The sequence below is a fragment of the Miniopterus natalensis genome, chromosome 7 (genome assembly GCF_054644295.1).
Source record: "Miniopterus natalensis isolate mMinNat1 chromosome 7, mMinNat1.hap1, whole genome shotgun sequence".
NCBI lineage: Eukaryota > Metazoa > Chordata > Mammalia > Chiroptera > Miniopteridae > Miniopterus > Miniopterus natalensis.
The window spans coordinates 17,014,459-17,031,179 of NC_142087.1; the positions used below are offsets into that span (position 1 = coordinate 17,014,459).

The 16,721-nt window shown below is 40.5% G+C and overlaps 1 protein-coding gene across 2 annotated transcripts in view; it reads right to left on the minus strand.

The window, feature by feature from the left end:
- Positions 1–16,721, minus strand: part of UBOX5 (U-box domain containing 5) — a 34,210-nt gene that overhangs the window by 5,332 nt on the left and 12,157 nt on the right. The window contains exons 2-4 of one of the 2 annotated variants that reach the window (XM_016212092.2): positions 3,304–3,442; positions 3,053–3,147; positions 701–1,901 (exon numbers count right to left, since the gene is read on the minus strand). In XM_016212092.2, the coding sequence (XP_016067578.1) occupies positions 701–1,901; positions 3,053–3,106 (1,255 nt within the window). In that variant the 5' untranslated portion in view covers positions 3,107–3,147; positions 3,304–3,442. Of the gene's footprint in view, positions 1–700; positions 1,902–3,052; positions 3,148–3,267; positions 3,443–16,721 lie in introns of both variants that reach the window. The other variant, XM_087818840.1, reaches the window with a different exon arrangement.

A 16,721-nucleotide genomic window follows, 5' to 3' on the forward strand; every position in this document is an offset into this window, starting at 1 on the left:
GAGGGAGCGAGACAGAAGCATCAATGATGAGAGAGTCATTGATCGGCTGCCTCCTGCACGCCCCCTACCAGGGATCATGCCCGCAACCTGGGCATGTGCCCTGACCTGGAATCGAATTTCGATCTCCTGGATCCTAGGTCGATGCTCAACCACTGAGCCACACCAACCAAGGCTAGTGACTTGTTTTTCACAAAATACAGCAAAAGTGAAGGGATGTCATTTCCATGATTAGATTATACAAGACCAACTTCCACTGTGTTTGCATACTCCTGTGTACACAGCTACCATGTTGTGTGCTGCCCTTGAGAGGCCCACGTGGCAAGGAATTGAGTATAGTCTCCAATCACCAGCCAACAAAGAAGTGCAGCCTCCAGTGCAACAATTCAACATGGAACTGAATCCTGCAACAACCACGTAAGTGAGCTTGGATGTGAATCCTTCCCTAGCCAAGCCTGGGGATGACTGCAGCCCCACCAACATTTTGACAGCAGCCTTGGAAGAGCCTGAAGCAGATGATCCAGCCAAGCAACACCTAGATTCCTGACTCGAGAAGCTATGAAGTATTGAATGTGTGGTGCTTTAAGCCAGTAACTTTCGGGGTAATTTAAGCTGGCAAAGCAAAAACAAAGGGCAATAGTGCCAAGTATCACCTGGGAGGAGTAAAGATTACAACAGGCATGGACACAGGATGGTGGATTACCTGTTGAGCAGTCCATGTGTGTCAGACCAAGCTCACTGGCAGCTTTCATTTTCTTAGCAGTGTGCTCTGAGGTAGTAGGCGAGGCCAGAAGGCTTGTGGTAGAAAAACAGGAAGCATTTACACCAAGCCTGCTGTCTGGGGCATGCTCAGCCTGCTCCATCTTCCTTTTCCGAGATGGCAGAGCAATGGAGGAAGGGGTCAATGCCAATGCAGTCTGTGTTCTCCCAAGCAGGTGGCAGCCAGGGATGGAATGCTGGAGCAGGAAATGGTCGATCCGGGCCTTCAGGGTGGGGTGAGGCAGGGGCTGCGAGTGTGGAGTAAAGGCTACCCCTGTGAAAGGGTCACTGGGCACTCGGCCCCATGTGGCTTCGCTGCGGTTACACTTCTCCAGCGTGCTCTGGTCGATGACCTTGCCTGAGGGCAGCAGCATGGGGCAAGGCATGATTTCCAAGGTGATGGGATCCAGGAACTCCTCAGGCACATCCTGAATTACCTCAGCCAGCTTCTGCAGGCTGGAGGGGGCCTGCTGGCCCTCAGACTGGCCCCCAGGATCACAGTCACTCTCCATGGGCAAGGCTGGCGCCTGCAGAGCCAAGTCCTGAGGGAGGCTCTCTGAGGCAACCAGCAGGACACTATCTATCACCTCCTGAGGGCAGGTTTTGGCGGGCTGACCCCATACTTCCAACCGTTTGATGCAAGGGATGCCACTGCCTGTCACATGGGTGATACAGATCTTGAGATGGGCCACGTGGCTAAGGGAAAGAGGTCCTTTATTCCAGAGCTCCTGGGCCACAACAGCAGGGGAGGGGAGTGTGGCTTCCATCGGGTCAAATGGTGGCCTGGCCTTGAAGCCCCTGTGGCTAAACACCACTTGGTTTTGGTTTTTCAACAAGACTTTGCCTACCATGGTGAACGCCTCCTTGTCTGGGATGGACAGCTCGGCTGGGCACAGAGTCTGGCACTCAGGGGTATTCCAAGATGTCTTGCTGGGTAAGGCAGACGTGTACATTTCCAGGCCAGTGACATTTTGGCCTCCCCCAGCTGTGAGGTCTATGTTAATCCTACAGATTTCCACGTTGAAGGGAAAGGAAACTGTCACATAGACTGGTGGCTTAATAAAATACTCTGTCCTAAAACCATGACTTCTCTTTGTGAGGTCTTCAGAGATAAGATTTTCTACTTCGTAGCCATCAGCTGATATCTAGATTTAATGACAAATATGAGACAAACTGACTTGAGATCCAAATGAAGACAACTAGTTTTCAAGAACTTGCTGCTTCTACGAAAATGCTTTAAAGAAAATCTAAGTTCCTAATTTAAAATTTCCTCTAGTACCTCAAATTCTCCTGGGTTGTTTTGCAGGCATCCAAGATCAGGTCAAAAGCTAAGGGCAATGGTGTCCCCAAGTACTGTCCATTCTTAAAAAATATGGGCAACAAAACTCTGCCCAATCCAACCAAAATCCCTTCAAAATAACATTTCTGTGAAAAGAGGGCAGATACATTGATGGGTTTTTCTTTCAGAAAATGAAAACATACATATTTAAAGGGGGGAAAAGATGTTCATTAAAGTTCTCAATTTTGTATTTGGACTACCCATGACAAAAAGTTCCCTAGGAAGGCATAACAAATAAGCTTCTTATAAATCTATGAATGATGGAACTTGGTTTTTAAAAAAAGTGTGCACAGGGACAAAGATCTCAAAAAATGATGGGAAATTTAAAACAGTGAATGTGCAGAAGATGAGACTGTAAATAACCTTCCCCTTTTAATATTTCTAATACTTGTTATAACCAATGGAAATTTTACGATGTCTTTGTCCAAAGGAATCAGCTTAATCTCGGAACCTAAAACAGTATGCTGAGTACAGAAACTCTAAGTTAGGGGAGGGTTCAATTCTCCCCTTAGAGCTCCCCTTCTCTCCTGCTCTGAGCTGTGGAAACACCCTTCTTGTACAAAAGGGGAGGCGGTTTAACTCATATAAAGAACAAGGAATACAAACAGCAAATACAAATCGCTGTTTCTAGCATTTGAAGCTATAAGGACTGGGGGTGGGGGAGGAAGAGTATTTCTACCTTCACTGACTCTGAGTGAAATTAAAGTTATTATCGGAGGGAAAAGTAAACTGAATGCAACCATCCACAGAGTGAGTCGCAGCCCGCCTTGCGCGGAAGCTGTCGAAACCGAGAGGTGTGGCCTGGTCCAATGTTATCTAAAGGCACCTGGTGGAGTCCAAAACAAGGGTGAAAGCACATCAAGCCTGACTTAAGTTCGCTATACACAGCAGGAAGTGGGGAAAACATGAAAAACAGATATAGTGTGTTGTTTATGTGTATATACTTGTTTTCTTTACCTTGTTGCAATAAATTCTTGGTCTGAACTGCGGGAGGCAAAGATTTATTACCATCTTTGTGGCTGAAAGGACAGCTTCCAAGCATCAGAAACAGCCTTAAATAAAAAATAAAACTTGGTATTAGACAAGTTAAGATTCAATTCTAAACTTTTAGGAGTTGATTCTTAAGAGAAGAGAATCAAACAGGGCAACAACAAAAACTTTCATACTCGCACCTCTCATGGCCTATACTCACGATCTTTTTATCTTACATGTGATGCGGGGGGGAAATCAGCCACTGAAAAATTGTGGAGGAGACTTCTACTGCAGACTGAGCAGGATGGCAAAGACTGCTGGTTCTTGGGCTGGCAGCTGTTCTAAAGACCCAGTGGAGGCAAGAGCCTGTCAGCTCTGCAAGAAAAGTAAAAATCAACATTACTGAGAAATAGAAAATCTTAGGGTTGGAAAGTACCTTAATAGGACAGCTAATCCAAATAGTCATTTTAATGACCAATGTCCAGGGTGGGGGAAACAGGTAAAGGTGATCAAAAGGTACAAACATCTAATCATAAAAGAAATAAATTCTAAAGATATGATGTATAATATAGTGACTACAGTAAACAATACTACACTGTATATTTAAAACTGCCAAGAGAGTAGATCTTAAAAGTTCTCATCACCAGAAAAAAACATGTAAAGTGATGGATGTTAACTAATTTATTACAGTAGTCATTTTGCAGTATATAAATAAATAATGTTGTACATCTTAAACTTTCACAATGTTATATGTCAATTACAGTGCAATAAAGTTGGAAGAAAAAAATAACCAATGTCCAATAGCCTTTCATACTCTCTCTAGAGATGTAGGGAAGCCACTAAGAAAATCCCTCCCAGTGGCAAACTTGTCCAAAGGATCTGAACTCCTTGGGTGAGGCTAGGCAACTATTCCATGCTTTTCCATCTGGCGAACAAGACCATGAAAAACAGGGACAGGGCCACCCTTTGGGATCTTTGCTGTCATGATCAGTAGGTGCCCCTTGCAGGAGCCAGGCATGTTGGGTGTCCTGTAACATTTTAGCGGGCAATTTTTGCACAGTGAAGATCTGCCATGGGACTTTTAAGTATTTATTTACCTCAGCCTAGTCCCTAACACAGTTTTACCTATAAATACAAAGTCAATTTAACATGGTTTTAATATATGCTAAATTTTCTAGGAAGGGAATTTCCATGTAAGTCATAGGAAGATTGCACTTGGTTTTGTCCAGATCTTTACCAAAAGGTGTTTATCATATCTGAAAACCACATACATCACCGAGAGTAATGCTAATACACTTGATAGTCTGTCTACATTCTAGATGATTCTACATCTTGGTAAAAGCTTCTGATTACTTCTTTATGCCTTCCAGTATGGTCATACCCAAACATTTATACATGAGAATAAATTTTATTGTCACAAAAATTCCTCCTTTAAACTGCAGAGGTATCTCCTTTTACATTCATGATATTGATAATATGTGTCTTCTATTTTTTTCCTAAGTGTTGCTAGAGGTCTATCAATTTTATTAAACTTTTCAAAAAAATTTCTCCTTTATAATACTATTACAGTATTTGCGTGTGTGTGTACATATATATATATATATATATATATATATATATGTACACACACACATTTCTGCATATATGAATATACAGGGTGGGGCAAAAGTAGGTTTACAGTTGTGAGTACTCAAAAGTTTATTCTTGTTTTATTATTTATTATTGTATTTTCCATGTGAGCAACTATAAACCTACTTTTGCCCCACCCTGTATGTGTGTGTATATACATTGCCACAAGGAGTTCTCTATTGCCTTGATGGGAAGAGTTTTGGTAAGAGAAAAGAAACTTTGCTATCATAGAAAAATGCTGTGCCTGGCCGGTGTGGCTCAGCAGTTGAGCACTGACCTATGATCCAGGAAATCATAGTTTGATTCCCGGTCAGGGCACATGACCAGGTTGCGGGCTTGATCCCTAGCATGGGGCATGCAGGAGGCGGCTAATCAATGACTCTCATCATTCATGTTTCTCTCTCTCTCTCCCCCTCTTCCTTTCTCTCTCTGAAATCAATAAAAACATATTTTTTTAAAAAGTGCTGTGAGGTGGTTACTATTAGTAAGATAAAGGACCACTAGTTTGCAATCATCTCTATCCCCACAGCACATCTTAGGTCTTTTTTCTTTCAGGGAGAAATAACAAACTCTGGCAGAGGTAACAATGCCAATTCCTTGAAGTATGGATTTGATTTCCTCATGGGAGGCACCGATTTCACCAACATTTACATCATTCCTATCTCCTTGCTATTTTCTTAGACATTTCACAATGTGGTCTTTTTGTTGTTTTAAAATATTTTCTTAAGATTTTATTTTTTTAATTTTTTTAGAGAGAGAGGGAGAGGGAGAGAAACACTGATGTGAAAGTAGAACATTGATGAGCTGCCTCCTGCATGCCCCCCACAGCCCACAACCTGGGCATGTGCCCTGACCAGGAATTGAACCAGCAACCTTTCAGTGCATGCAACAATACACAGCCAACTGAGCCACACTGGCCAGGGCACAATGTAGTCTTTTAACTTTAATTTATTCTACATGTCACGAAATTAATTTCTCTGAGAACCTAAATGCCAAGACCAGAACAAGCTGGGCAGGATCTTCTTAGAGCCATGACAAAGAGCTTTCCTATGAGTATAAAGTCAAATGGAAAAGTCTTTAAAATGTATCTGAGTATCCAACTCAGAGGTAAATGGTAGCATGAGATGGAGTTGCCCAGATGCAACTACCCTCAGGATACCTGCCCTTTGCCTTTAACCTCTGGCATAGAGATCTGCTTCTGCGGTTGGACTTGAGAGATGACCAGGATGAGAGGGACAAGGCGGAACAAAGGGCCTTCAAACTTCTGTTATCTCATAATTTTTCATCTTTTTTTTTTTAAAGTATATATTGATTTCAGAGAGAGGAAAGGAGGGAGAGAGAGAGAGATAGAAACATCAGTGATGGGAGAGTCATTGATCGGCTGTCTAGCCCGCAACCCGGACATGTGCCCTGACCAGGAATCGAAACCCGATCTCCTGGATCCTAGGTCGATGCTCAACCGCTGAGCCACGCCTGGCCGGGCTCTCATAATTTTTTAAAATTCCACCTCAGATACCTGAAAGGAAAGAATCTGATTGTCCCACCAATCAATGCAATAATTTAAAAGGTCTTATCTACACTGTGTCTCAGCAAACACAGGGCTCACTCTTCTAGTGAGTCATCAGACAAGGACCCTCTAATAGTAAAAACACACCACTGGCCAGGGAGGCACATCTACAAAATGGCTTAGAGGAGACTATCAGGGATTTGATTAGATTTAAATCTTACCAAGGGCTTAGCCCTAAAGTAGGTACTAATATCCTTATTTTGCAGATGAAGAAACTGAGGCTCAAAGAAAGGTAAAGCTGGGACTCACATTCCAAACCTTCCCAAACTACCCTGGTTACTGTCTACTTGGTCACCATTTACCTTGAAGGATTTGCCAGGAAGTTATATGGATACCTTACAACCTTTTTTTTTTTTTTGCAAATCAATTCTTCCAAACTTAGTATTAATGTGGCTATGCTCTACTGTGTAGAAATTTGGGTACCTTGACTACCCTTTCCAACATGTTTTGGATCAAACCTCAAATTGTTTTTTGAGGAAAATCTTTAGGTAAGCTAGCCCTCTAGCAACTCACCTCATCAGAGGTTAATTCCATTAGTCAACTATTAAAAAATATGCACCTATATTTCACGGAAACAGCCTACTTGTTCTACACAGCACTTGCCAAAATCTAATTTTAGAGAATATTTACAGAGACTGTTCAGTTCATTCACATTAAATATTTTTTAGTGCCAGCCTAAATGGCACCTCGCGCCTCCTTGCCTGGCCTCCCTGGTGACTGCTGCATTCATATCCCACACCACCATATGACAGACTTCTTAGCAGTGTGGATTCTCAGCTATAGCAAAAATAAATGTAACACACTGATAAAAATTCAGTGTAGTCAATCTGTGAAGATTCATAGGACACCAGGGTGACACAACACCCCCACTGAGAACCACAAGTTTAGTCTCTAAAACGTATTACTCCATAGAGTTGCCCCTCAGGGTGCACTGAACGATATTCGTGTTGATTCCAGCCATAACCATCACACACGCCTCACTCCACCGAAAATACTCCTTACCAAACTGTTCACTGGTGCTGTGGCCCATTAGCAAGGAATTCAGTAAGAAACAGCTCTATAAAGTTGGGTGCTGTTTGTTTCATTAGGTTATCAAACTGATCATTCTCTACTCGGCAAGTACCTTCTTGTGAAGACCCACGAGAAAACTCTCCTTGGTCTCAGTGCTAGGAACAGCTGCTCCTTCCAGTCAACTCAGTATTTTATGGTATGAATATGAATTATATAATTGATCGTGATCATTTTACTTTGGCTGCTAGAAAGCTCAGAATAAAGTCTGTGGTCTATCCCTCAAATTTGTCTTTGCCTGAATTCTTCACTTATTTTCATGTCATAGTATATATTATGAAAGCTACCTTAAAATAATTTTGGAACAGGATGGGGTACAAATAATAAACCATTCTCCTTTCGGTGGACATTTAGGTTGTTTGCAACTTTATACTATTACAATACTAGGATAAAATCTTAAGTAGATTTTTGTCTTAGTACAATTTTGACTTTTCTTAAGGGGTCCTACATGTTTCTTGTTAAGCTTGCTATTTATGAATAGGATTCTTTTAGCCCATTAATTTTTCTAACGGGTTATTCCTATAAACAGGATATCTGTTCACTTTGGTATCTTCATCACGTGTTCAGTTGGCTCACTGAACTCACTGATTTTAACAGACTTTCAGTTGTTTATTTTGGAGGCTTCCACAATCTCAATGAGAGCCTCTTTCTCAAAATGGAGGTCACAGTTCAATTCCCAGTCAGGGCACATGCCAGGGGTTTTGAGCTAGATCCCCAGTAGGGGGCGTGCAGGAGGCAGCCAATCGACGATTCTCTCTCATCATTGATGTTTCTATCTCTCTCTCTCTCTTCCTTCTCTCTGAAATCAATAAAAATATATATATTTTTAAAAGGGCTAGGTTTAAAACAACTATGCTTTGTATTCTGATTTTCTTTGCATATCGAGTTTTATTATTTTTCTTATCTTACAGACTAATGATCTATACCACATTTTTCTAATTTTAAACCTTACTTTTATTCCTAGGATAGGCTCTGATTGTGACAGGTTTTTCTTTAAATGTTTTTCAAATTGTACTAAATTTGATTGTTCATATTTATTTTTAGATGAGACATTACTGCACATTCACATAACATTTACAAGCCCTGTGCTAGACATAAGCACTATAGAGATAAAAATGAAATGGTCAGGTGGTGAAACTATTCTGTTGATACTATAATGATACATGACATTATGCATTTGTCAAAACCCACAGAACTGTACAACAAAAAGAATGAAACCTTAATGTAAATTATGGACTTCAGTTAATAACAGTACATTAATATTGGCTCATCAATTATAACAAATGTACCACAGTAATGCAAGATGTTAATAATAGCAGAAACTGTGGGCAAGGGAGAAGAGATATATGGGAATGTTCTGCTCAATTTTTCTGTAAACCTAAAACTATTCTTTTTTTAAAAAAGTATAATAATAAAAACAAAGAATGATTGGGGGAAAATATGACTGAAAACAAATTAAGACTGGAGGTCAAGTTGAAACAAGTGATTGTGCCATTACAGGATGAGCGTGGCAGACACTTTTAAAAATATCTTACAAATGATGGTATCTGTTTCTTTGGGAAATAGTGATGCCCAAGCACTGTAGGAGTTCATAGGACTGGTTGCCATCTAGACCTTCATATGCTCTTATCATCTTTCTGGTTCCAACACCCCTGGACCTTTTAAGGTCAAATGCCTCCTGCCTAATGCTTAATCCAGAAAAAAGAATAGCTCACCATATGAAAATGAAAACAGCCTAGCCCAGGAAGACGGCCTCCCAAGTCCTGCCTGGGAAAAGGCCAAGTGTTATCTGAACTCTTTGCAAACACTGTCCAGTAAATACTTACAAATTACAGCCTCCTTCTCCAAGTCTGGCATGTAAGTACAAGAAAGATTAGGTCTGAGTATTAACTGGGGACCACAGATCATGGCTAAAGTGCCCTGCAGTTCAGAGAAGTAGCTTGTAGCCACATAATAACAGCATTATAAGATAGCAAGGTAATGGAGGTTTATAAGCAGATGCCAATTTTCATTACAGAGGCTTTTTTTTCCTTTTTATTACAAAATATTTCAGATAAAAAGGTAAAGATTATTATATGGTAGATACTCTGATACCACCACCTAGACCTAGCAAATGTTAACGTTTTGACATGTTTGCTTCTCATTTTGGTGTTAAGAGCAAAATTTATAAGATATAAACAAAAACCACCACCAATCCTATTTCTGCTCCCTTTTTACCGAGAAGCAAGTATGTAAAGATGGCATTTCTCATTCACATCAGTATAGGTATGTGTGTGTGTATCAAAACAACATATAGTAGTTTTATGTATTTTTAATGTACCTTAATGATAATATACCATGAGTATCATTTTATAACTTGCTTTCCTATTAAGCATTATTATTTTAAGGTTTCTATATTGACATGTGTATAGTTATTTTTTAATTTTTTAATATATATTTAGCTTATTTAACTGCACGGTCCTATTTGCAAGTCTTAAGGCATTATAAGCTTCCTTCTAACAGTTATTATGGAATGTAAAAGTTTGTAACAGAGTTTTCTGCAGATGACATTCGGAGTGGGGAAGGATGGCTTAAATCAATGTTTTTCAATTTGTGGTTTTGAAATCAAGTTATGGTTTGAAGAAAAGAAATAACTAAAAGAGAATACAAAATATTAAAGTACACATAGCATTATGTCATGAAACTTTTTTAAAAAAATATATCTTTATTGATTTCAGAGAGAAGAAGGGAGAGGGAGGGATAGAAACATCAATGGTGAGAGAGAGTCATTCATCAGCTGCCTCCTGCGCACCCCCCACCGGGGATCGAGCCCGCAACCCAGGCCTGTGCCCTGACCGGGAATCGAACTTCGATCTCCTGGATCACAGGTCAATGCTCAACTGCCGAGCCATGCCAGTCTGGTTGTCATGAAACTTTTGTTCCTGTTTCATACATATACACACAACAAATGTATATACTAGATTCAATATAAAACATTTCTCATTGTGCTCTTGATGAAAAAATTTGAAAAACACTGGCCAAAAGTATACCCAGAAGTGAGGAAAGAATTCACAGGAGTAACATCTGAACTGGGGAAAACTAGGATACATGTCTGACCTCACAGGCAACTCTGAAGAGTCACAGATATTACACATTAACAGTACAATGGACAATATATGTTTGACTATAGGAGCTAAGATGCAAGAAAGAACAGGAAAAAAAGGGCAAGGGCACTAGGGAGAGGACAGAAAGAGTCAAGGCATAGAGATGGGACAGTGTGAGGCAGGTTCAAGAAATGAATATGCCACTTAGCTCAAGGGGGAAGGAGGAGGCAGGGCTGGAAAGGCAGATGGAACCAGATGGGGAGAGCTTTGAAAGTTATGCCAGGGAGCTTCAGACTCCCTGAAGTGTCTCTCCAAATCACAGATCAAGAATCACAAACTCAAATTACTAAGCCATAATCAGCATTTTAAAAAATTAAGAATAGAGCCCGGCCGGGCGTGGCTCAGAGGTTGAGCATCGACCTAGGATCCAGGAGATCGAGGTTCGATTCCTGGTCAGGGCACATGCCCAGGTTGTGGGCTCAATCAATGACTCTCTCATCATTGATGTTTCTATCTCTTTCTCCCTCTCCTTTCCTCTCTCTGAAATCAATAAAGATATATATAAAGAATAGAAAGAAAATGTGAGTGCAGCACACAAGGGTGAAAAGTGTTTCGTGAAACTTTTGTTTCAGATATAGATATCTGAATCTTTCTTCCTCCCTCCCTTTCTCCCTGGGTTTTGATGTAAAAGGTATTTCTTACTAAGGGCTGTAGTAAAAAAATAAAATAAAATGTTGAAAGCCACTGGTCAAAGGGAAGTCACAGAAGACTTAAAACCAGGAAAAGAAATGGCACTAATGAAAAGTCTGCCATTAACCTCCTAGATAACAACAGCAATTCTGAACCACTTAGAGGCAATTCGCCCTGCAAGGGGTTTCCCTTTCCTGTAGCTGATGTGCTCCTACCATATTTTTTGTACTACGTGAGGGGCGATCTTTGCAAATGGCTTCCTGAAGGCATCAATGAGTATCCAAGTACAAACTACTTAGACATAAACTGCCAATCTCCGTTTTTCCCTTGACATTTTCTTCCTTTGATTTTTTTTGAGGGAGGGGTATCCTTTTAGATGTGGAAGGAAGAAAATGGACTATGTTTAACATGTTACTGAGTATCTCACAAGGATTTCAAAGCTATCTTATAAGTCTTTTATTGTTAAAAATTTTTATTAACTTTTTAAGATCACTGTAGGTTCATGTACAGTCGTAAGAATCAATACAGAGAGATCCATGGACCCTTAACCAGTTTCCCTCAATGGTAACATCTTGCATAGCTATAGTAAAACAGCACCACCAGGAAACTGGCAATGACATAACCCACAGATCTTACTCAGATTTCATAAGTTTCGCATGCACTTGTGTGTGTGCACCTATGTACTTAGTGCTATGCAATTTTATTCTATGCATAGATTTATGTAATCACTCCCACAGTCAAGATACAAGAATAGTTCCCTCACAAGGATGCCATGTACTACCCTTTAAGAAGCCTTTTATTTTCTAAGTCCAAATACTCTATTACTATAGAAGTCTTGAAGTCCTAAGCCCCTCAAGTGAAGGCTCCCGTTAATTCCACTACCCACACTGTCAGAAACAAGCTTGAGCGACATGTTATTGTTGGTGTACCTGTCACTTAAATGATAAATGTGACTATGTAGAAAAACCCAAAAGTATATATGAAGAAAAACAACACAAACTAGAATTATGATCACACATTTGTTAGAAATCTATATCAGAAATATGTACACATGACAAGTTTGGGAGGTAATGGTGGACAAACAGAAATTTAAAATATGCAATGTATTAGAGTAATGGGAAAAGTTTTTGTTTTTTTCTTTCATGTTTAAAGTTGATGTAAGAAGTTAAACAACTGCATGGGTTCCTGAGGTCTCAGGATGATATCAGGGAGGGATGTGACTCTATATGCATGCCCACAGTATTTCTTGCAGCTGACAGCCCCTACGGGATTGGATGTCCAGACAGAGACACACCTTTCTCCTCTGCCTCCCTGTACTCAGGCTGAGTAAGGGAAAATGCAAGGGAAGGGCTGAGAAGAGATCCAAAGTAGGGTGACCAACCATGTGGTCTACCCAGGACTGAGGTATTTCCCAGAATGTGGAACCCTCAGCGCTAACACCAGGAGAGTCCCGGGCAAACTGGGACAAGTTGGTCATCCTATCTGGAAGGTTTCTGCCTGTGCTTCTTCAAACCTTTTTGTTGTTGAGGACTCAAGTTGGTCATCCTATCTGGAAGGTTTCTGCCTGTGCTTCTTCAAACCTTTTTGTTGTTGAGGACTCAGAAGCTGGGGGTGGGGAATCGTGGAGGGATAATTCAGAAGGGAATAAGGTGACCATGACACTTTCTGAACACCTGAGCACCGACCTTCCTTTGGCCTACAAAGAAGCTGCCATAGCTGAGTTATACAACCTGATTTTGAGTCTCACAAAAATGTAATGGAAAGTAATTTTGGCAGTTACACATATTTTAAAGACTAGGCTCAAACAGGTTACAGTGGGGGGGGGGGGGGGAGAAGAAAAGATTACCTGTCAAATAAGAGAAAAGCATTTAACCTCAAAGAGTGGGTGGAATACCAATGTACTGAGCAATTTTATAAATTGGGCACTTCAGCTTTTAAAGAAGTACAGTACTTCTTATAATTTCCAAACTGAGTTACTTGCCCATCCATGAAAAAAATTGACTTATGTGCAATCTTCTTAGATGAAAGACAGCTGTCCCAGCCTATCCCACACAGTCACCCACCAGTAAGAGGTGCACAAGGAGACCAGAACATGGGCCCCAAAGAAGCTAGCAGTATTACACACTTGGAGCCAATTCACCCTTCAAGGGTTTAACATGTGCTGGGCATAAGTAGACACTTTTTAAAACCTCATAGGCTCGAAGCAAGGCATAGATGGGTATAGTTTTTACTTTAAAGGGACCCACACACTCAAAATAAGGACACGGTCAGAGTTCTAATACCATTTACTCAATGCCTTAATAGCAATGTCAGCAAAATTCTGTGGGAACCCACATGAGGCAGCCAGGCTCTCCATTTACAAACCTGACCTTAACTCCATTCCTTTCCTCAGGCCTTATTCTATCTGTTCTTGCCTCTCTCCTGAATCCTCAACTTATCTCTGACTACTAGACCCTTTCCTCAACATGGAAACAACATTCAAACCTCTTCTGCCCTCAACAGGCCATCAAAAAACCCTGCCTTGCCCTAGCCAGTTTTGCTCAGTGGTTAGTGTTGGTCCGTGGACTGAAGGGTCCCGAATTCGATTCCAGCCAAGGGCACGTACCTCGGTTGCAGGCCCGATCCCTGGCCCCATTTGGGGCAAGTGCGGGAGGCAACCAATAGATTTTTTTCTGTCTCTCCCTTCCACTCTCTCTGAAAAGCAATGGAAATAAATATCCTCAGGTGAGCATTAAAAAAAACCCAAAAAACAAAAAACCTGCCATGGTGCTGTGTCTTTTTCAGGGTTGCCAACTTAGCAAATACAAATATTAAATGCCCACTTATGTCTGAAAATTGAATAAACAATATATATTTTCATTTAGTATAAGAATGTCCTATTTGGGCCATGTACTATTTGGGCCATACACTAAAAAATCATTTATTGCACATTCAGTAAACTAGGAACAGAAAGGAACTCCTCAACACAATAAAGGGCATTTATGAAAAAACCCACAGCTAATAAAACTTAATGGTGAAAGACTGAGAGCATTCCCCCTAAGATGATGAACAAAACAAGGATGCCCACTTTCACCACTTCTATTCAATTCCGTACTAGAAGTTCTAGCCAGAGCAATTAGGCAAAAATAAATAAATAAAAGGGTACCCAAAGTGGAACGGAAGAAGTAAATCTATCTCTACCCACACATGATATGATCCTATACACAGAAAACCCTAAAGAATCCACACACATACAAAAAACTATTAGAGCTAATAAAAGAATTATGCAAAAAGTGCAGGGTAAATAAATCAGATGTATTTCTATACATTAATAAGGAGAACTTTGTAAAGGAAATTAAGGCAATCCCATTTACAATAGCATCAAAAAGAATAAAATACTTAGGAATAAATTTAACTGAGGAGGTGTAAGACTTGTACACTGAAAACTACAAAATGTTGATGGAAGCCCGGCTGGGCGTGGTTCAGTGGTTGAGCGTCGACCTAGGATCCAGGCAATCAGGGTTCGATTCCCGGTCAGGGCACATGCCCAGTTTGCGGGCCCAATCCCCAGTTGGGGGAATGCAGGAGGCGGCCAATCAATGACTCTCTCATCATTGATGTTTCTATCTCTCTCTCTCCCTCTGCTTTTCTCTTTCTGAAACCAATAAAGATATATTAAAAAAAGAAAAAAAATGTTGATGGAAGAAATTAAAGATGACCTAAATAAATGAAAAGATATCCTGTGTTCATGGACTGGTGACTTAATATGTTAAGATTGAAAGCTGCTGCCTTGGCTGGGTGGCCAGTTGGTTGAAGCATTGTCCTGTACACCAAAAGGTTTCAGGTTTAATTCCCAGTCAGGGCACATACCCAGGCTGTGGGTTCAATCCCCATTTGGGGTGTGTAAGGGGGCAACTGATCTATATTTCCCATATCAATGTTCTCTCCCCCTCCTCTCTCTTTCTCTCCCTTCTTCTCTTGAATCAATCAAAACATATCCTTGGGTAAGGATTAAAAAAAAAAAAAAATGAAAGAGGCTAAATACCATTAGTCACTAGGGAAATACAAATCAAAACCACTTCACAACCACCAGGACGGCTATTTAAAAAAATACAGAAAATAACAAGTGCAGGTGTTAGCAAAACTGGAACCCTAGTACACTGCTGTTAGGAATTTAAAATGGTACAACCACTGTGGGAAAATGTAGTAGTTCCTCAATAAGTTAAATATAGAATTAACATACGACCCAGCAATTTCACCGCTAGGTATATATACTCAAATGTACTGAAAACAGGTATTCAAACAAAAACTGGTACATAAATGTTCACAGCAGCACTATTCACAATAGCCAAAAAAATCCAATGCCCATTAACTGATGGACAAACAAGATATGGTATATCCATCTCCACAATGGAATATTACTCAGCCACAGAAAGGAATGAAGTACTGATACATGGTAGAACATGGATGAACCTTGAAGGCATTCCACTACATTAAAAAAGCCAGACAAAAAAAGGCTACATATTGCATAATTGCATTTAAAAAATATTCAGAATAGGTAAATCCATAGAGACAGAAAGCACATTAGTAGTTGCCAAGGTCTGGGGAAACAGGGAAATGTGGAGTGACTGCTTAATGGGTATGGAGTTTTCTTTTGGGGTGAAGAAAACGTTCTGGAACTACATAGTGGTGATTGGTTGCACAATATCAATATACTAAAATATTACTGAATTGTATGCATTTAAAATGGCCAATTTTATGTGTAACTTACCACAAAACATTATTCATTGCTTATCTGAAACTTAAATTTAACTGGGCCACCTGTATTTTATCCAGCAATCCTAGTCCTACTCTAAATCCTGCTCAAGTTTTCCCTTCTCTTCTAAAGTTCTCAAGGAATTGCCTCAACATTTGCAACCCATTCCTTAACTCTCACTCATTCAACAGATGTGCAGTCTGGCTTCTGCCAACAATTCAATTCAAACTGCTATTGTTAAGGTCATTGGTAATATCCTCATTAGCAATTTATTGATTTTTTAGTTCTTATCTTAATTGTTCTCCTTCCAGCAACTGACATACAAACTCTCTATTTGTTTATTTTCAAATCCTCACCAAGGATATGTTTTCATTGATTTGAGAGGGAGGGGGGAGAGAGAGAAACATCAATGTAAGCAACATCAATCGGTTGCCTCCCTTACACACCCCGACCGAGGACTGAACCCGCAACCTGGGTATGTGCCCTGTCCAGTAATCGAACCTGCAACCTTTTGGTGTACAGGACGACACTCCAACCGAGCCACACCAGCCAGGGCCAAACCCTCTTTTTAAAATTATGCTCCTTTCCCTTTGGTTTCTGGGCAGTAAAAGTTAACTCAGCAGGTTTGGGATATACAAATCCTGCACATTCCAAAGGAACTGGCCCTTCACCACATACCAGGAGATAATCTCTAAGCCTTTAGGACATCCTGCCTGATACACTGTCTATATACACCTGGGGCCTGGGGCCATGACAGTTTATACTAACAATGTGATTTGTGGTGGAAGTCTTGAGCTAGGCTGTATCAGCTGGACCTCTGGAAAGGCTACAGATTGAGTAAGGTTCAACCATGTGGGCACGCATGCCTATGTGACTGACGCC